At 42.3% G+C, this 21,432-nt stretch overlaps 1 protein-coding gene across 7 annotated transcripts in view; it reads right to left on the bottom strand.

The window, feature by feature from the left end:
* The window catches only part of RBFOX1 (RNA binding fox-1 homolog 1), a 1,505,061-nt gene that overhangs the window by 322,856 nt on the left and 1,160,773 nt on the right, over window positions 1-21,432 (bottom strand). The window contains exon 1 of one of the 7 annotated variants that reach the window (XM_053671754.1): window positions 20,076-20,403. The exons of 3 other annotated variants lie outside the window; for them this stretch is intronic. In XM_053671754.1, the coding sequence (XP_053527729.1) occupies window positions 20,076-20,162 (87 nt within the window). In that variant the 5' untranslated portion in view covers window positions 20,163-20,403. Of the gene's footprint in view, window positions 1-20,075; window positions 20,404-21,432 lie in introns of those variants that run through there. 3 more of the 7 variants (XM_053671758.1, XM_053671759.1, XM_053671756.1) reach the window with 3 other exon arrangements.

The following is a 21,432-nucleotide window of genomic DNA, read 5'->3' as shown; positions in this document are numbered from 1 at the left end:
GCAAAGGCATTCATGCAGCAGCATTGCTGTAAGAAGAAAAGAAAACTGAAAGCTACCTAAATGTGCATGAAAGAGATAATGAACAAATAAATTCTGCTATGACCATATAAGGAATTTCATGCAGTCTGTCAAGAATAATGAGGTACACCTATATGTACTGACATGGAAGATGAACAAAACATGTTAATGAATAAAGCAAGTTGCAGAACAATGAGGGTGATGTGATCCCATTTACCTAAACATGTGCATTGTGTCCACATACATATGCCTACACATGTAACTATATGTAAGAGGTATGGGAAGATTTCAGACTAATGAACACTCCTCTTGTTGGCATGCCATGTGCCTCTGTGGGGAGGTAGGAGCAGAAGCAGGATGTGATAAGCAGGCTCACATGTTCTACTCTGCTTTCTTATTTATTTCTTGAAAGTATTTTAGGGAAAACATAGCCATTACCTTATAATTTTAAAACTAAAAGGAAGAGGGCTGAGAGGTCTTGTAAGAATCCTACCTGGGACCAGAGAGGGAATTTGTGCCTATTTCAGAAGCTCCAAGCTGTAGAAGATTGAGAGTAAAAAGATGGGATAGACAAAGTCAGTTGACTCAGATTCAAATCCCAGGCTTCCCCATTCACTGGCTTTGTGAACTTGATCAACTGACCTAATATCTTTGATGCTCACTTTTTTTCATCCCTACAGCAGAGATAATTACCATACCTGCCTGTTAGATTTTTTTGTAAGGATTACCTGATATACTGCATGTTAAATGTTTGGCACACCACCTGGCACAAAGCAAATGTAAATACTAACTATTAATTTCACTACATTATTTGTCAGGTTTCGGCATTCATATTTGCTTAAATGAGAGAAAAAGAAAGGAGAAAGAAAGAGACCACAGCATAGCAATATAATTAATCCACTCATCTAGAATAGTGCTGTCCCATAGAACTTTAAGCAATGAAAACATGGTCTTTATTGTCCACTATCATAAAGACAAAGCACATGGCTATTGAGCAATGTAAATGTCAACAGTGTGACTTTAAATTTAAACAGGTACATGTGGCCAGTGGCTCCCCTGTGGTACAGCACACTTCTAGAGAAGATTATTTTCCCCAGGTTAAAATATCCTCATTTCTGTGCTGATAGTCATCAGCATCAAAGATTAGCATGAGTGAGTTGTATTACTTAAAACGGTATGAAATCCTAAGCATTTCATGATTCTAGAAAGTTTTAGGAAGCAGTTCCCTTTTCAAGACTCATTTTGCCTTTCTGATTACTTGAAGGAGAGCCTCAGCTGGTACTACCAGCTGCCTCGAACACCATGTTTAGAACTTTCGCATCTCTCCCTTCTCCCAAGATCCTACAGGCCTGGGACATAGCAAACACCTTTAGCAAACACAAGGAATGGAGAATTTAAAAACACTGCTTGTTTTCAGTGCGTTTTTTAGTAAGACAGACTATAAATTTACTCTTTTAAAATGTGCAGTTCAATGTTTTAAAATATGGTCACAAAGTTTTGTAATTATCACCACCGTCTAATTCCAGAATATTTTCATCACCCAAAAAAGAAACCCCATACCCTCTAGCAGTCACTCCTCTCTCCCCCTCCCCAGCCCTTGGCAAACATTCATCTACACTCTGTCCCTATAGACTGGCTCACTCTAGACATTTCATATAAATTGAATCATGTAATATATGGTCTTTTGTATCTGGCTTCTCTTATTTAGCATAATATTTTCAAAGTTCATCCATGTTGTAGCAAGTATTAGTAATCTGTTCTATTTTATGGCTCAATAATTCCCCAGTATATGATATAGTGTGCTTTTTATCCACTTATTAGTAGATGGACATTTAGGTTGTTTCTATTATTTGACTGTTATGAATAATGTTGCTATGAACATCTGTGCATAACTTTTGGTGTGGGCATATGTTATTTTCAATTCTCTGGGGTATATACATAGAGAGAAATTGCTAGATCATATGGTAACTCAACATGTAATTTTTTGAGAAACTACTAAATTATTTTCCATAGTAGCTGCAAAAGTTGCATTTCTATCAGCAATGTATTTCCCCATCTGTTATTATCTATCTTCTTATCAGAGCCATTTTAGTTGGTGAGATCAATGTATTTTTAGTTGATACCATTTCTTTATATCTTGTAATGGTAAATGTCCAGTTGAAGCAGAGATGAAGTTTCCCTTTGTGAGTTAATTTGTGCTAGTTATAGAAACTAAATCAATTTAAATAATTTTAAACAAAAACGTATAGTACTACTGGTGCTACAAATCATTTGAGTGTCTAAAATTTAGGAAAATATGGTCAAAGCCATGCTTTGGATTTCCCTTCTAGGGTCCAGGCATAGAGCACTGAAACCTGAAGTCATATGCAAAAGTGGTGTGTGTGTGTCATCTTCATGTCCATGTTTGAAAACTTCTGCTCTGTGCACACGAATAAGGGACAGAAACTGGGAGACTTGGTCACTGATACACAGACAACCAGGGGCAGATCCAGAGTAAGAGTGCATGCAGTCTTCCAAACTCCTACACCAGTGTCTGTCCAGAATTGCATGGAAGATTTAGAAGTATTGTTTAGCCAGTTTGTGCAGGGGAGGCCACCATCAATCTCTTCCTGGAGAATGGATGCAACTTCTGCCTTTCTTTATCAATCTATTCCCATCTTACTCCTCTTTGGGATCTGGATACAAAGGGCACTGAAAGAACAGGGCTGACCAAACAGCAGAGAGGGGATCCTGAAGCAAAAATTTGGTGGCAGATAGATTGCTATGAATTCTACTATTCCCTAGCTGATGTTCACTTGTGAAAAGGAAGAACTGGATGTCCCAGGATGGTACACCTGTACATCCAGGGTGGGGTGATGCAACTTCTGAGAATAGAATAAGCAAACTTAAGTTCTCTTTTATTTGGTTATCTGGCTCAGGGTGGAGGAGAAGGCCAGTTCTTTCTGCCTTGTTTGGGGACGAGTGCCAAGATTTGGGTTACTCTATACTGCTGTGTCCAGTTGACCTCTTCTGAAAGGCTACAAGAGTTTCTCTACCCGGAAGCCACAAAGCCATGGCTGTTTCTAGAGTAGAGATTCTTAAGTATGTTTCCACCGTGAGGTTGTTTGATAATCAACTGGAAGTGAAAAAAACCCTTCTGCTGCAAGACCATATACTCACAGTTAGACATATACATTGAGGGAAAATTCTCAGCCACCTCAATTAAGAACCCACACCCATAGATTACTCTGCAGGAGCCCCCCTTTTCTTCTCAGCCCTGGAGAGTGGGCTCAAAGTCACTGGTGAGGTTTACAATGGGCTTTTCCTGTGCTTGAAAACTCCTGGACAGCGAATCAGAAAAGACAGCTGCTGACAGCTGAAAATTTCCTGCCTGGACCTCAAGATCGAGTGACAGAATGTGCGTTTCCATGGCACTCCCAGAGACAGGTGGCTCCCAAACTCAGGAAAAGCACATTCCCCTGCTCCACAGTAAATCAGCTGTTCTCCATGGACATGTGTTCTTCAGGCATAGAAGAATGAAGTATCAGGTGTCCCCAAGACAAACTCAGGAAGCTCAGAAAAGTGATCAATGGAAGGAGGCTTTCAAGACACTGAGATGGTTGCTCAGTGACAGTAGTAATGTGATCACTCTCACTATCGCTAACTCTTTCTTCCTTCCTATGCTATTTTCTTCCTAGCACTTATTACAACTGTAATCAATTAATGCATGGGTTTCTTGTAGTGGTTTCATTCTGTTTTGACTCTTTGCCCCACAAGATCATAAACTCCACTAAGAAAGGGATCATATCTGACTTCTTGAGCATTGTTCTGCTAATGTTGAGCATTGTTTCTTGTGTGCAGCAGGTGCTCCATAAAGTCTTATAAAATTATAGAAGGAACAAATTAATGAGTCAGGCATAACGATCTTTTCTGCTACTCTTTGACATGCAAACATTTCCTTCTATTTTGTGGATGAGTAAACTGAGGCCCAGAGGGGTAATCTATTCAAGATCAAGCTTTCAAGGCTGGTTCTGGAACTCAGGTCTGTCTTCTAAGTTGTTCTTGTTCTCACAAATTGTAAAAGTGAGACATCTAGCCCCCACAGGCCCACCCTACTTCTGCTAAAATAAAATAAAGGGATGATCAGCCAGCCCTAAGACAGAACTGTCCTGTGATGGAAAATCCAGTCCATGAGCACATGACTCACCAGATGTTGCTCACAGCCTTGGTACTGCAAGACTTAATAAAACACCCAAGACTGATCTCAAAGCTTCCAAAGGTTTGCCAGTAGCCATTGGATACATTTTTTGATCATTAACAATTAAACACACATGCTGCACCCCCCTGAAGCAACACAAGTTACCAGATCCTCAGACACAGACACAGTTTTATAATTCCCATTCCCACATCTCTCTATCCATAAACATTTGATTTTCTGTTCTACCCTGGCTCGCAGAAACTGGCCCTTCTTTCAGGGAAGAATGGTCTAGTCAATGAAAATCAAAGGAATGGCAGCATGAAGAATATATATTCATTAGCCAACCATGGCATCTTGGTGTTGACAACCTCTAACTGAATACAGCCTAATCACCTTCCTTGTTACTTATTTTGTCCCACTAAAGCCATTTGTCCACCCCTCATCTCCTTCCAGAGGAATCTTCCCATAATGTTAAATCAGACCATGGTGTTTCCCTACCGGGAATACTCCAGCAGTTTTCTATCTCTCTTTCACCAAAAACTAAACTTCCTGCAATGTCCTAAAAGGCTAAATGTGATCTGGTTGCTAACCATACATATGACTTTAACGCCTAACTCCTCATCCTTCATCCACAATATTCCAGTCAGACTGACCAACCTTGTTAGCCCCAAAAGGGGCCCAACTCATTCTACCTTAGAACGTTTGCATGTGCCCTTTGCTAGCATTCTCTTCATTACATAGCTGGCTCCTATTGTAAATCAGGTCTGAGTTCAAATTCCACACCTTCCCTCTTTCCACTATCCAAAAAAACCCTCTCAGTTGGTCATAATCATATAACTTGTTTTATATTTTTTAAGCACTTAAAGCCATGGAATGTTCTCCTGCTTATTGACTGCATTTCCTATTTAATCTAAGTGGTCTTTCTCACCCCTGAAGCCCCACTGTCTAGCATACACTGAAAAGTCAATAAATATTTAATAAATTAATGAACACATATGGAAATCAAACTACAGCCATCTGAATTTCCAAAACAATCCATCCCTGGCTTCTGAAATGCGCATGACATCTCATCACCCTCATTTTGATTTTGAGGTTTGGACTGAAAGGGAAGAACATTAACTGGTAAGCTACTGATGGAGCAAAGGTCTTTTAAATTTTCTGTGTACATTCCAACAAGGGCTGCCTGCCTCACTTCATCCTAATGCCATTGGAAAACCCATTCCATGACTTCTTTCTCCAACCTATAAAGGGAAAATGTTATACTTTTAGGATTTAAGGGAATTAGGAGAAGGATTTAGTCTTTAAGAGAGAAAGCAAAGTCATTTAAATTGAAAACTGATCTTGAGCCTTAGACATGCATTTCATTTGCAAGAGAAATACTCAGGCGGGGTGATGAAAGCTGACAAGTAGAGTCTGTTCTGCCTCCCAGACTTTGCTGCTTACTAAAGCCTCACAAAAGATCTTGTTCTCTTGAACATCTTGGCTTTATAACCCAAGTTGTAGTCCTGAAATGAGCATGGACTTTGAATAGGTCTCTAAGATATAATTCTGTGTTCCAAAAATTACACGGACACTCCCTGAGTTTTTCTTTTCTCAAAGGGAAGCCCATCTTTCAGGGCCCTGGTTCACAGACCTTAGGAGCAAAGTGGGGAGCAGAGCCACCCACCTGGTGGGTTGGAATCAGCCAAACTCTCCCTCTTTCTTATGCAATTCTCTAATCCCTGGAATTATTTGGTGGGTTCCTTGCCTTTGCCTCAATCCTCCTTTCCCCATCGGACTTGAATACTATAATTTTCCAATGATCCAATGATTACTTGAAAGTGTAGCTACCTACCTTAGCAAGGCTGATCGAACGGGAATGAACATAGGACATGAGTGTGTTTTAAGATACCACCTTAGTGTTTATGTACCTAACCAAAAGGATATTCATAAGTCTTAAACAATCATTAATTCTATTTTTAAGGCTTTTATTGGAAAAATGTTGGCTGCAAGTGATATAAATTTTATGTATAGGTAGATAGTACGAGAACTTTTTGAGGAAGCAAATACAGGAAAAAAATTAGTGATACATATAGTGGTTTGAAAGTGGTTATTTCAGGTGGTAGATTATGATTTCTGTGTGTATGTGGGGTATATGTGTGTGTGCGCCTGATTATATTTGTTTGTGCTTTTTCTGATTGCCCCAACTAATTTAGCATTCATCCTGAATTAATTTTATAATTAGAAAAATAGGCGAGGCTTATTTTTAATGAATTGCTGTTGGAAAGGAGCCTGAGAAGGAGGCCATAAGCTTAAATCAAAGACCAAACAAATTGGCTGCTTGCTGAGACTGGCACTGAGGTGAGACATCCTTCCTGAGGGCAGAGAATTGTGTGTGAAAAGTGCTGGCTGGACTGGACCTCAGCCACAGGTGAGGTTCACTAAGATTATCAATAAAGCCTGCAAGACACATCTGTCGGGAAGACTTCTGGCTCCTGTCAATCCACACGCAACCCTCTTTCTCCAGGTCTGGTTAGCAATATTCCAAATGGGCCCCGAGTCCACGGGAGTCTGGAATACAGTTCTGATTCAAAGGCTGAGTGATACCCCAGGCAAGGTCCATCAGATCTTTTCCTGGGAATCTGGAGCTTGAGTGGAGACACACAGGGAAGCTGGTGGTCTTTGTAGCTGAGGCACCACAGATCCAATCTTGGTACTATTGACACTTTGAACCAGATAATTCTGATTGTCCTACGCATTGTAGGTTGCCAGTAGCAACCCCTTCCAATTATGACAACTAAAAATGTCTGTAGACATAGCCAAAATGTCCCTAGAGGGCAAAATCACCCTGGCTGAGAACCACTCACCTAGAGAGAACATCTATAAATTCTACCTGCCAAGGTCTCTAGGCCTGCCCTACCTCCTGAACATCCTTTGGCTTAATTTTTCCCTCTTTTGAATCTAAGAGTTTCTGTGCATGCAATTATTTATGCATTAAAACTCAAAGAAAAAGTAAATATGTAAACAACTCCCCTTCTTATTTTTGTTAAGCTAGGCAGGGTTTCGTTCTGTCTCTTCAACCAAAGGGATCTTAACACAGACATCCACACTGAAGAATCATCTTTGGTTTCTTTTTCTCTTTCTTTTGTTTTCCTTCTTTGTTTTTTTTGACTGTCACCATCACCACCAGGCCCCTGAGCATCAGTACTCCTGCTTATCTTTGTTTTCCTGACATTCAAAATGGTGGAAGTCATCTCCCCTCTTTTAATCTCCAATAAGCCAAACCATCATTACTCCCATTTATTTCTGATGTCTGAGCACATATGAGCATCTCTGAACACAAAGGCACAAATGAATAAAGCAGGCACACCTGAGCCATAGAATGGCCACTAGAATAATACCCAGATGTGTCAGCAACAAGGCCCCTACAAAATAAACCAGGATGGCAGGGTTACATTCACCTAACAGGGTGGGCAGGGGGCTTGGTTACATTAGTGAGTGGGCAATCAGAACCCATGCCCATAGACATGGACAACAGGGTGGGGACTGACTACGGAAGTTGCTGGGGAGCTTTGCCCCCAGAGTCCCAAGTCCATCGTGGATGAGAACAAGTCTACCAAGACATAATCTGCTTGGGGAGGAAAGGTGGCTGATCTCTCAAAGGAGAAGGACCCAGAGCCTTTTCCTTATAGGCTTTTATTGGGTTCATTTTGCACAGGAATACAGGTAAAGCCCATTAACAATTGTGAGGCAGTAAGGATCAAACAATAGATAACATACAAAGAATTATAAGGGCTTATTCTGAGTCAAGGTCTGTTAGCTAAGGGGCTACAAAACTTTGGGAAACAAACTCATTTCCTGCTCCGACCCTTATCATTTAATTGAGAGCATTCTAAACAAAGCAGGTTTCACAGGATTTTATATATTCTTTCTTAGGCCTGATCACCCGGGGAACCCACCCTTTCCAGCACAGGGCTGCACCATCCTCTGTCATAGTTTCAGGGTTAAGTCAGGCAAGGGAAGTAAGGCAGCCAAGAGATTAGGAGACTTCTGGCAGACGGAATGAGGACTCGGGCTATGTCAAAGCCGAGTGGCAAGGGTCTATCACCCACTTTTGCTATAGCCCCCCAAGTCCTTCCCTGGGGCCTCCCCGTAATTGTGCCTGTCTTAGGTCATTCCCCTCTTGGGGGATCTTACTCATCATTGGTTAATCGATCAAGCATTGGGGGCCAGTTATGGATGAAGTAAAAGGAGCAGAAGCAGCCCTCCTGCCAGGGGGATAAGCTTTGTCTCCTTAGTGGCTTAAGGTCCAAAAGTTGCTCATTCAGCCTTAGCCATGGAGGTGTTACAGCCTCCGAAACCAGGCAGGATGGCTCCCAACAGGAAGTGGGGGGTGGGCTAACTGGAGGAGGGCAAAGGGTGAATAATTGGAACAATTGTAAAGCATAAAAATTTTACATGGATACATCAGAACAAAAAGAACCCACGCCAGCATGTAAGGAAGTGGAGAGGCCAGGAAGCGCAGGTGTCACACACACATTGCCCTGTCCCATGCCAGAGGAAACCGCCAGGAGTTCCTTATTGAGACCCTGACTCTGTGGAACCAAACACTAAAGAAGTACACATCCAGACAGCATTTCACACAAAACACCATAACCGTTTGGACAGATAAGAATCCCATATGTTCTGCATTACCCATAGCAATGGAAGGCTTTTTATGCATCCTCAGGCGACCCCATCATCATGAAGCAAATGGGAGCACTGGTCTCTTATGGAACAGACAGGGACGGGACTCGGCAGCTGATGACTGGCATTCTGTATGATGGGTGAATGAGTCCAACATCTGCTCAGGCCCGGCACAAATCTTAGGCCCCCTGGCAGGCAGTACCAAGTCCCTCAGCTAAATCACAATGGGAGCCACCTGCCAAAACACCAGGTGTGAAACAAGCACTAGCTCATTAGAGTCTATAAGCCCCCACCCAAGTTCCTGGAAAAAGCTTCAGGCAAATCCAGGGCTGCCCACACAGCCAGTCTCTATCAGGCCTGAGGGGCCTGCCTGATTAAGATGGCCATTGGACAGTCCACGTCAGTTTCACATAGTCTGTCAAAACCTCAGACAGCAGGCACCTGTGTGTTTATACCTCTCGACAGAACAAACACAGAGCTGTTGAAGGGAGAAATAACACACCACCGCAGTAACAGTAGAAGACATCACTTGCAAGCTGTCTGCGGCCCCTGGAGTAACTGACATATTTGACAGAGAATGTGTGTTGGTAACGTTGCTTGATTTGTGTTTAAAGAGAAAACAAAAGTGCATTTCCAGGAGGTTTAGACGTCAATAACCAAAAAAAAAGCTCTTGTAAACAAAGCCACAAGGACCATGTCCCAGCAGTCACCCCCTTGCTCTTTATCCCGCCCCACCTCCAGCTGCCATCTTCCCCCCAGGAACCAGGCTCCAGGGGGAGCAAGACCTCCCAGAAGAGAGCTGCAAGGTAGAAAGCTGATCAGAAATGACAAGAGGCATGAAGCTGTGCTGTTAGCTTTCTGCTCAGAAGAGGCTGTATGGGTAAGAGTCAAGGATGCCCACCCCAGAGAACGGGGAGATGGCACCAAAGCCATACAGAGCCCCACAGTCCCCACAAGCATGGGCTCTGGAGCCTGAGCACCTGGTTAGGACCCCAGGTCTGCTATTTCTTAGCCTTGAGAGTTAGGGCAGGTATGTTACTTTGCTTCCTTTTAAAATAAGTCTGTCTAGAATGGTTTAGGTAGTAGAAATATTCTATGGAAAGTACCCAGTGGAGTGACTAGCAAGTAGCAATGGAAATAATAATACATTATTGTCATATAGTTAAATAATTATACAATCATATGGTTATTATATAACTATTTTACATAGTATTATATTATCATATTTTGTGCAAATAACAATATTGTCATGATATAATAATAGTAAAATGTATTATGTGATACATATTTAACATATAATGTATTAATTATTATAAATATAATGTTAGGCATAACTGTTGCATAATGATACATGATATGTGTCATTATGAAATGATATAAAATAGAATTGTTTTATTTTATGTATCATTATAGAATCAATAATATAGTATGTAATATAATTATATATGATTATATATAATATGTATGCTTATATAATGCATATTATGATACATACATAATATATAATATGTGATAATAATGGTGTGATCCTTATTATATTATTATTTCTATCCTTTATTTAGCCCTTACTATATACCAAGTGCCAACATAAGTGCCTTACAAGTGTTAACTCCTCTGATCCTCAAAAGCGACTCTGTACTGTCCCCATCCAAAGGAGGAGAACAGTAAAGCATGGACTTAGGTACTTTTAATATGTCCATTTTGCAGGTAAGGAACCTGCAGCACAGAATGGTTTAGGAATTTCCCCAAGGAGACAAAGCTGAGATTTTTACCTTGCAGTTTCACCCGAGAGCTCGCATTCTTGGAAAATATTCAATATTGGCTCCATACATAGCAAACACTCCATTCTGCCTCTATTATTTGTTTGGTTTTAATGTCAGTTGTGTTGGTGTTGCTGTGTGTTTGGAAGTAAACTTGTTAATTGTTTATTTTGTAGTTTCCATGTGCCAGGCACTGTGCTATGGACTTTATATGCTTTGACTTCTTTAACTACCAGCTAACAAGGTGAATGCTGCCCAGAAAGGGCAAGAATCGTGCCCAAGGTCATACAGGTGGAGCCAGGAGATGAACCCAGTAGTGTGCTCCAAAACCCACACCCCTACACCATTCTGTTCACCTGCTTTTTTCCTCTCTAAAATACAACACTTCAGTTAGATACTGGAGGTGAAATGCCTTAGACACAGCCTGGTACATAGTAAATGTCTGAAAACAAGCAGCTGTTCTTGTTTTTATTATAACTAAATGCGAAAAGCCCAGTAGGTATTTTCTCCCAAGAAAATGATGGAAGTACGAATTTATGAGACCGTCTGTTCAGAGGGCAGATCCTTCATCCCTTTTAAACTCCAACAAAGTCCCTGCACTCTTGGTCAACACCAGTTCCCACACCCACTTGCTCATCAGAAACCTGGGATTGCCAGTGAAGCATTCAGTGCACTGAGCCCTGCTCCCTGCAATTTTGATGTAGGTGTTCTGGGGTTCAGGATGGGCACCTGCATTGTTAATGAATTTGCCTGCATTCTGATCAGTAGCAGGACGGGCAAACTCCTCGATGCAGGAGGCCGTGGAGGCAACTCAGGGATCTGTGTGTTTTCCTGAAGGTTCTCCACCAGCTGCCCAGTGCCAGTCGGCAGTCTTGTGCTCACACAGCCTCGACAGATGGAAGCTATTCTTCTTATTATTTAACATTTATTAAGCTCTCACAGTGTCCCAGGAGCTGCATGGAACAGAGGTGTGGGTGGTCCCAAAGAGTCTGTCCCCAGAAGGCTGCGGCCACATGGAGGGGAGGAGATGGGCACCTCTTTCCCTCATCAAAGCCCATCCTCCCCCATTCTATCCAGCTCTAGCTGCAGCCCCAGATATTCTGATGAAGCGTGTGGACAAAAATTTGGCTAAGGATTCCACATGACTGAGACCTGTACATTCTCCTTCATGCTTGTCTAGCATTTCCAGCTCTCCAGGCTACAGATTTAAGAAGTGGGAGAAATGTAGGTTTCACACCATCCAAGGGTAGGTGCTAAGAATGTCAAACCCTATCCTTCTCTCTCCCACTGCATTCCCTGATTGCACCATATTCTGTCCAGCCTCACTAAACATATGTATCTAGTGGTTAGTAGTAATCTCCATCGAGAGTGGGAACAGAGCTGCAAACATGCCCGTCCACCCCCAAACCTCAAGCATCTTCATATGGAAATGAAAGTGAAGCAACCCAGAATATCATGGAAAAACCATGCCAACAGCAAGGTTGGCCACCCATTACAGAGTTCCCTCTGTGAGCAGGTGCTGCTCTCTGTGCTTCACAAACATCAGCTCATCAAATCCCTTTTGAGAGTGAGGGTGACTGTCCCTGCTGTCAAGTTGATATAAGAGGATGGTCACACCCAATGGAATCTCAGAGAGATGATGCCCCATTTCACAAAGGGGTCAAGATGATGACTCATATTGACCTTGCTGTTAAGTCATGCTCCCTGAATAACGTTAGGACTATGCTACAAAGGCCTTGCATGTGCTCATATTTGCATTCTGTTATTCCTGACATAGACTTTGGGAGGCAGAACATATAGGATATCACTCCCATTTTATAGATTAGAAAGTGGGGGCTCAGAGAGGTAAAGCAACTTTCAAAAAGTCACCAAGAGGGAGTCGTGACCAGACTCAGGTTTCCTTGGTCTAAGTCCTATGCACTAAATTATCCGGTCTAAATCCTTAACTGTGCTGCCTCATGAAATAAGAAGAAATGCCTCTTTGGAGAGTAGTTTCTGAGAACACTGTGGAATGCACATGCTGAATGCCTCTCCAGTTCCCAAACCCCCTGCCTCTCCAGGAGCCAATGAGGATTAGAGAGTGGAACAAAAGGTGACAGCCGGGGGAGGACACCTTAGCCCATAGCAGCAATGTGCTGGACTCAACTGTCTTACTCTGAGCCAGATGCGGGGAAGGGCAGGGCAGAGCCTGCCACCACCACAGGGACAGAGCTTTTGCTGTGATTCTTTCCCCGGTCCCAAAATAAAACAAAGCAGAAACACCCTTTGTCCCTTGGAAAATGCCCAGAAACTCTGTCATTTGGGAGAGCTGGACAGCCTGTCTATAGGAGGCCATCTTCCTGGGACTGTAGCAAAATCATCTTGGTTAAGACCTCCTATTGGGTGAGATGTGTGGGGCTGAGGTTCTATAGATTTTTACCTTCAGTAGTTGTGCTTAACCTCTGACTCTGCTGCCAAAGTCTGGCTATCTAACCTTGGAACAGAGAGACTGGGTCTAGTCATCTCAGTGTCTTCAGAGCTTAGAAGAGAACCCAGCATGGAACCCGTGATGAATAAATAATTATTTTGCTGAATAAATTAGTTTCACAATTTCCTTGCCTCCTACTTTTACAAGCCTGAAGAGTTAGAATCTGTACAATGCAAAAACAAACAAACAAACAAACAAACAAACAAACAAACAAAACAATGGTCCTAGTTGCCCAGAGGAAAATCCCTTTGGAGTATCAAGTTCAATGTTTCTGGCCACCTCTTTGGGTTCAGCAGTTAATCAAGTGGCTGGATGCTTACATACTGGTGGGATGCATATGTGATGGGTCTATCTTTAGACAGAAAAGAAACATAAATAGGGCTGAGTATCTCCATAATAAATCAGCTGGGGAAAGCATTTACCCAAAACAACCTTTAAAAGATAGGGAGGGGGCTCTGCTTCAGCACTAGAGGCTCAGATTGCTGAACACTAAAGCAGCAAAGAGGAGTGTGAAATCCACAAGTCTCTCCAGCCCAGCTCGGCCCATGCCAACATATTATAAAAAGCATACTTGCTGATATAGCCTGCCATTAAAATGGTCAAAATGACAGATGGCTGCTCCAGAAACACATCCTTTTTATAGGACTGATATTCATCAGAAGAGATTGACAGTATCCCTTTAATTTTTTAATTAAAAGAAATGCATTTCTATAAAACAGAACAGACTTTATTTATATATTTAGTCATGCAGGTATTGCCAATAAAAGGAAAAGTGATATGGTTGCATGATCTGAAAAAAACATTCTAGCCTCAATTACTGGATATCCTCAGAATGTCTTTACTTCCTTCCCTAGATCACAGTGTTCTTACTTGTAAAGCAGTGGAAATGTCCCACACATAACCTGGTGGGAGACACTAGTGTGATAGATTTAGGTGGGAAGATGCTGAGTACAATTGCCACATCTGCCTCTGATACCTCTGATTATGAGTAGTGATGTAAGATATACTAAATGACAGTCAATTGCCTGGTGATTATGACCATTGGCAAAAAGCGATCAGGATAAGTAAGATCAGAAACATACTGCTTTATTCCTTGGGGAGGGTGTGTGCAAAATTTGGAGAAGTAAAAACATGCATGGATGTTTGTAATAGTTTCAGCTACTATTATTGATAATGAGAACCTAGTTTCTACCTGTTCAGGATCCTTTAATTTTAAATAGGACTCATTAGCCCATAAACTCAGTTAGGGCTGACCCCACCTTCCAGCTCTATTGTGGGCAGTCAGAATCAAGGTGATTAGTTTGGGGATGGGCATGGCTGGCAAGATGGACCAGGGGGATTGCTTTCTGGAATTTTGCAGAAGTAGTTGGGAAAGAGACTCGCTAAGATGGGAATGGATGTAAGCATGGAATGGCAGGGGACATCTGTGACACCACTCAGACACGGTATACTTGTAAACAAACATCAAGTATGGACAGCCACTTCAGGGTTCGGTTGTTGGAACTTCAGAATTCAACTGTGCCAAAACTGGACATTTTCTTTTTCCCCTCTAAGCAATATAAATTAGATTTTTGTCACTTACAGACAAAAGAGCCCTAAATAAACACCTATCCTCTCTCGCTCTCTATCTCCAATGACTTATTCATATCGTTCATATGGTATGAATAAATGTCATTCATATATATATCCCATACCTTTTCTATACAACAGGATATAAGATACATGTTGGTACTGCTTCATGAGCCCCTCCTAGGTCACAGCCTAGCACAAAGAAGGTGCTTAATAAATAATTGCCGAACAAAGAGATGAATCATATTTAAAGCTCACAACCACTTTGCGAGACACGTATTCCTGCTTTCATTGTGTCGCTGTGAAAACAGCCTTGGGGAGGTTAATTGACAAGCCCAAGGCCACATGCTTAGTATATGCCAGAGCCAATATATCAACCGGGACCTATTTGACTCCAAATTCTCTTTGGAGAATTTGCCACCTCCCTGACTCTTTAATTTAGTCCACTGTTGACATGGTGTCTTTGGCAGTACAGAAAAGTCACTTAGTGACTAAGATGGAGCTGCCTCAGAGTAAGTGACACCACCAGCATTTGCAGTGGGTGTACATTCTGCTTTCTGTCCCAGTCAGCAGACCTTCAGAACACAGAGATAACACTGCAGGGCAGCAACACTGACATCTGAAAAGGGCTCCCCCAGCCACAGAGCCAAACAAGTTTACTTCTTTTAAGTTTTCCCGGAAGTATATCCGAATGACCTTGCGGGAAACGCAAGTTCCCTGTGTGTTTCCCCATCTTTCTGCAGGGGTGGTTACTCTCAGCTCATCGTTGAAACCAGCACTTGTCTAATTCCCGGCACAGCCACACGTGTGTAGGCAGATCTTCCATGACATACATGGCCAAATTCAGTGATGCTGAGTTCTGCTTCATAACCAGGGGGCAGGGTTTGTTCATACCACTGCTGTCCACACCAGAGAGGAATTAATGGACATTTCCCTGCCAGAGAGCTCGCTGTCTCAGAGGGAAAGGATGGCAAACAGTGTCAGGACTCAGATCTAGGGAACTTCATATTCACTACGGAGCCCGTTCCTATGTGGGCTCCACACAGAGATTCAGCTCCCGTTCCAGGATTCCTTCCTTTTGCCCTGTGTCTTTTGACTTTTAAGACCTACGTATCAACAATGTCGACTCCCACAGTGCCAGTGGGTTGGCGAAGATACCAAAGGTCCATGTTCCTGTGTCAGCCCAACACCATGAATTCACCCAAATTCTCTGCTCTGGCAGGGAGGGCTTTCTCCTCTGCTTGCCTAGTGAATGTCTGGTGTTGTTCTACAGCCTGACTCAAATGCCACCTTTCCCTTCGAACCCCTCCCCCGCTACCCTAAGGGATACCCACCTACTCGCTGACCTGTTTTCACACTGCACTACTGTAGGTACACTCCATCAATGGGTCGGTGACTCAGAGGGAGGGCTCTGCTCCAACAGAATCAGTTTCCCTGACATTCCTTGTGACCTTGGGTGAGTTCCCTTTGTCTAAGCGTCAGGTTTAGTTTCTCCACATACAAAAGGGATGTCATAATGTAGGGCTATGATTCCTTAGCTGAGACCCTTGGGCTTGTGTTCTGAAATTCAAAAGTTTTTTAAATTTTATTTTTCATGTAGGTATTTCAGTGGAAACATTGATTATGTAACACCCTTAGCGGGGTCTGGGACAGCACCTTGAAATCAAACACATTAATAATACTCCTGCAGCAAAACATAGGAAAATTCATGCTAAGTGGGATAAAGAAAGTCTATAAATAGCCACACATCATTTTAGTTCCCAAATGAGTTAGTTTTAGGGACAAACCTCCCCCCAAAGCCCCTGATTTTCAGAGCTCTTTGAAAATTACAGATAAGGTGAACCAATAGGACCCAATGTTAGAGTTATTATGGGAATAAATCGAGAAAAATACATTAAGTATTTAGCACAGGGCCTAGCACACAGCAAGTGTTCAATAACTGTTACTTCCCAAGCTTCCCAGGCTTTTACTATACAAACTCAGTGTGGTGTTTGTGTTCTCTTCCACTAGGCTGTGAACCCACCGGTCAGTGGCTGTGGCTGTCGCTCTGTTTTCCTGAGCCCAGAACAGTGCCTGGTCAGATTACGCGTGCAGCGAACGAAGAACTAAATGAGCAAATGGTGGCAGGGTAGATGTGGCTCTGTTTACGCTGTCCTCCTTCTGGGAGTATGTCTTCTGACTCCTGTCTACAATACCTGAATGAGATGGGAATTACCTGACCCAGTGTGAAGAATATTCTAGCCATGGATGGTCAGAGGGCTTCTCTGTCAGACAGGTATCTGGAGTGAGGGGTGCAATCCTGAACTTGGACCCCAGAGCCCGCTGTTTACTTTACCCAAACACTAATCAAATGGATTAATCAGTGACAATGCCAGTGTTTTAATAATATCATTTGGCATTATGCAGCCATGGCCCACGGCTTGGGTAAGTCCTCTTGGTAGCTTCTGAACTGAAGTCTGCCTCTGACAACTGACTTGTCAGACCCTCCTTTGTTCTCAGGTCAGATAACGCATGGATCATTCGAGGTGCCATTGGAAATTTAGAAGTAAGTAAGAGGTTCAGTAAGAACACACATAGGTTCTTCTTATCCAAAGACACCAAGATTGAGGTTTTTGAGAAGGCAAAAGGAGCAATGTTTAGATGACACACTAGCTAATATTGCTCTTCTCCTCTTTTCTTCTGCTTATTACCATCTGTGAAAGAGTCCAAATAGGTTTAGCTCAACATACCGTAGGCATTTTTGAATTCTTTACATGACCTCGAGGAAACACTATCTGCTTTGATATTCATTCAACAAATTTAGACACTAGATGATGAGTTCCAGGAATCAGTTGTGGTAAAGATTCCATTTTTCCTAGGAGATGATGGCTGGGGTCAGTGGTGACTACTGCATCTACTGCATCTACCCCTGGAATACAGGAGCAGGTGAGTGACTTCCTCAGATCTAGAAGGGAACACCTTCATTCACTGTCTGTGCATTCTCCCAAAGCTTCTTACAATCTCTGGTCTATTAATTATTTTTTTCTCTGAGAAGATAAAAACAGGACAATGCTGATTTGAACTTTAAAAAGTGGCACTTGGAAGATTTATGAAAAGGAAGTTCATCTACCGTTGAGGTTGGAAAGGCTATGCTGTAATGACCCTGCCAGGTGGCCACTAGGGCTCTGTTTGCACCTCTCTAGTCAAAGGGAGCTTGCTACCAGTGATGGAGTGCACTGCCTCTTTTGGATCATTTTAATGTCTTGATGATGACATTATGAAATGTGGGTGGCTCCTTAATTATAGGAAAGGCCTTGCATCTTGAAGAGTTGAGAGGAAATCACAAGGTTAAGAAATTGGTAGGCATGCTGATACAGTCTGCTGGAATGCTGGGCAGCTGCTACCAGAGCATGAGCTGAGAGGCAACTGTGCGTGTGAGCGTTACAATTGTTCTCTCTCTGAGTTGCATTTCTTCCCCTTGCACAGATTACTGCAATGAAGTGGTGTGAGTTTTGTGATGCCAATGAGCAAATGCCAGAAATAAAGCCAGTCTCTCCCCATCCACAGCATTTCAGTGTGTCCTGTGGGGGTGGGGGGAGAAGGGGAGGAGGTCTGTCCCTGTTGCTGGTCCAGAGGCTCCAGCTCCTCTGCTTTCCTGACTCACTGGCAGCTGGTAACCAAAGGTGTCGGTGGGTAAACAAACTGATCAGGCTGACTTGCAAGTAAAATCACTTGTTTATTCCAAAAATAGCTGGATATATTTCTGGAACGCTCTGCAAAGGAGGAAGAAATAGGGTCCCCCCAATTTCTCAGCTGGCCTGTGCATCTTTTCATCTATCACTGGGGTAATACGTCCAGAGTGGCATTTGGTAATGACAGCAACATTCCAGCAAATCGATAGTTATTTAATTCCCAACAAGCTCTCGAGTCCATTAAGCCTGATTACATTCACCCATTTCAGGGGGTGCCGTTATTTTTCCTACACCGGCACTTAATCTATAACAGGAACTTATGAGAACTTTCAAAAGCAATTTCAGCATCAATCAGCATAGAGTGAAGGGCACTATTTGCTAGTAATTATTTATCAGACGGGGTAGCAGAGGGTCTGACAAAACACTAGTGGCCGACCTTCACCCCAAGTTTCAGCGGAAGCAATGGCCATGCAATTTGCCATTGAGTCTGCTTCAGACTCCGTGCAGGCCACACAGGCCTGCCCATGCCAGGAAACAGGGAGCAGTGCCCACGTCATTGCGGGCTGTTCCTTCTCTAGGAGGTCCATTTATTTCTCACATACAGTATGGAGCCTGCAGCTCAGCAACAACCACACATCTGAGATGATAAAAGGTTTTGTTATTATTTAGAATCACCCATGAATGTCTCAAATCACCAAGGTTCTTACAGTTAAAAACAACATGCAGAATAGGAGGAAAAAGGTGTTTGACCAGAACCCTCCCCAGAAATTTTAATTAATGAGCTAGGGCATTGTAAAAAAAAATTAATAGCACAAAGTTGAAGGTAAAAGGATTTACTGAATGCATTTAGTTTTCCTTTCCTGTGGAAACAAGGCTCAGAATGTATTACAAAGAGATGCTTGTTCTAAAACAAGCAAACAAAAACAAAACAACAGAAGCCAGCTGGGTTTTCTATGATGTTTAGACCCTGTCCCTAGTAGATGTTAGTTTTCCATAGAGAATTTCAGGCATGCACTGGGGACCCACTGCTTGTTTAAAGAGACAAACTTGTGATAAGAGGGGAAAAAAAGGTCACAAATATTTCATTCCTAGATGATTCTCCCTGCACAGAAATACTAGCATTAAAAGTGAAACCAACATACACATTTCAATCCTCCCCTATCTTGCCACCATTAGCACATAAAGAGCCGGTAAGGGTTTCCTAGAATAATCTCTGAACTTCATAAATTAACCATCAAGCACATGTTTCGTTTCGCCTCAGTGCCACCACTCAGTCCGGGTGGGAGGCACCTTTTGTGAACATGGACAACCCACATGAAGAAAAACACATGAATTAATGCATTTTTCATACTCTTTCTATTTCCAGATTGAAGCTCTTAACCAAGTCACCTCCTGGTAAGTTACTTTGCCTCATGATCTACTCTGGGAGACTGAGTCCCTCAGAAAGCTGAGAAGGAGAGCAAATCCTTTGCCCCATGGTCAACCTCCTGAAGCAAAGGCATGAATGTTAAACAGCAGCCAGATCAATACAAGCAAATATAGCTCAACTACACCATTTATTCAGCCATGAGAGATGTCAATAGCCAGATTAGGGTGATCCATCTTTTTGATTTCCCACTGTCTTCTCACTGACTACACGAGGGCTTTTTCCTGTATTAAAAGTGTTTGCTTTCTCAACCATAAAAATTCCAATTATTACTCTGAGTGCTCTGGAGTTAAGTTGCTTGCTGGCAGTGGCCTTGAATTACCTGGATCAGTCCGGGGAAGTAGGGGGCTGCTGGAACAATCATAGGCACTCCATAGGGATGCAGGAGGACTCCTTGAGAAGGCAACATGCTTTACGTGGAGGTATTATTCCCTCTGAAGCTCAACGCATCAATGGAGAGTTAGGGGAAAATCTATAAACCCAACTTCTTCCGAACTACAAAGCTGAGAGCCAAATCGCTTCTGTCAGGAGCCAAGTGCTCATCACCGCGGAGAGGGGAAAGAAAGAAAATCCGAATCAGCAACTCTCGATGTGAAAGTTTTCTTCCCAGACGACGAAGAGACACAGCAGCTGCAGGGTTGAAGCTACAAAAATGGAAGGTGCTATTTTGGGAATGGCTTGCCTAACATGACTAACCAAATACTCCATTAATTTAGTTCTCGAAGAGGCAGACAGAGAGACGAGGAGTTCGAGAGAAACATAGTCAGGCTATGAGATTTGGGCAATTCCTAATGAATCTTAGCTGAAAAGACAAGGGACACAGTCTACATGGGACTTTTAGTGGGAAAAAACTAAGAAATGTAAATTGATGTAATTATCAGTTGCCACTTAAAACTTGAGTAGGTTAATGTGTCCCTGCTTTGGTACTAATAAAAAAAAAACTAAGAAGATAGTCTAGGTTACTGTTTTCTCTCTCTTTCTCTCTCTCTCTCTCTCTCTCTGGTTTTAATTTTAAAGAGACAATTTGGGCAAATATTATAATACTACTAGCTAATATTTGCAGTATGTGCTATGCACAGAGAATGAGCTTAATTATTTACATTCGTTATGTAATTTGATTCTCACGACGCCCCTAAGTGGGCACTATTATCATTTCTAAGTAACAAGTGGGAAATAGTCTCACGCTAGTTGAACTGTTTGTTCGTGGTCATGCACTTGGAAGAGGCACTGCCAGGTTATAATTTCTAACCAGGCCACTACATTCATTACAGTACTTCACTCTGTAATAGAACATCATGTGCTGTGTGTGTGTGTGTGTGTGTGTGTGTATTTAAAAAAACACATTGTCTTTGAGCTATCAATTGTTATATATTTATGTGCAATATATTAATAAGCAATATCTCCCTGTCCCAATAATTTAAAGACATAGTGAATGTGTACTAAACTATGCACAAGAAATACATTTGAGCCAACATTTGAAATATTTTCAGTGTGTGATGATACCTAATGATTGTTTAGGGTATTTTACATGGTACAGATAAGTTCTTATGGGATTGCATGAATTGGAATTGTACTGTCTTGAGTGTCTGCATACCAGCTGTGTGATCTTCAACAAGTTACTTAATGTCTCTGAACCTCAGTTTCTTCATTTGAAAAATTGAGATAGTAGACCCAAGCTT

The sequence above is a fragment of the Artibeus jamaicensis genome, unplaced genomic scaffold (assembly GCF_021234435.1).
Source record: "Artibeus jamaicensis isolate MK-2021 breed Jamaican fruit bat unplaced genomic scaffold, CSHL_Jam_final contig_700, whole genome shotgun sequence".
Taxonomy (NCBI): Eukaryota; Metazoa; Chordata; class Mammalia; order Chiroptera; family Phyllostomidae; genus Artibeus; species Artibeus jamaicensis.
Note: the sequence above shows the minus strand (reverse complement) of the source record. Positions and strands in the feature narration are given on the sequence as shown.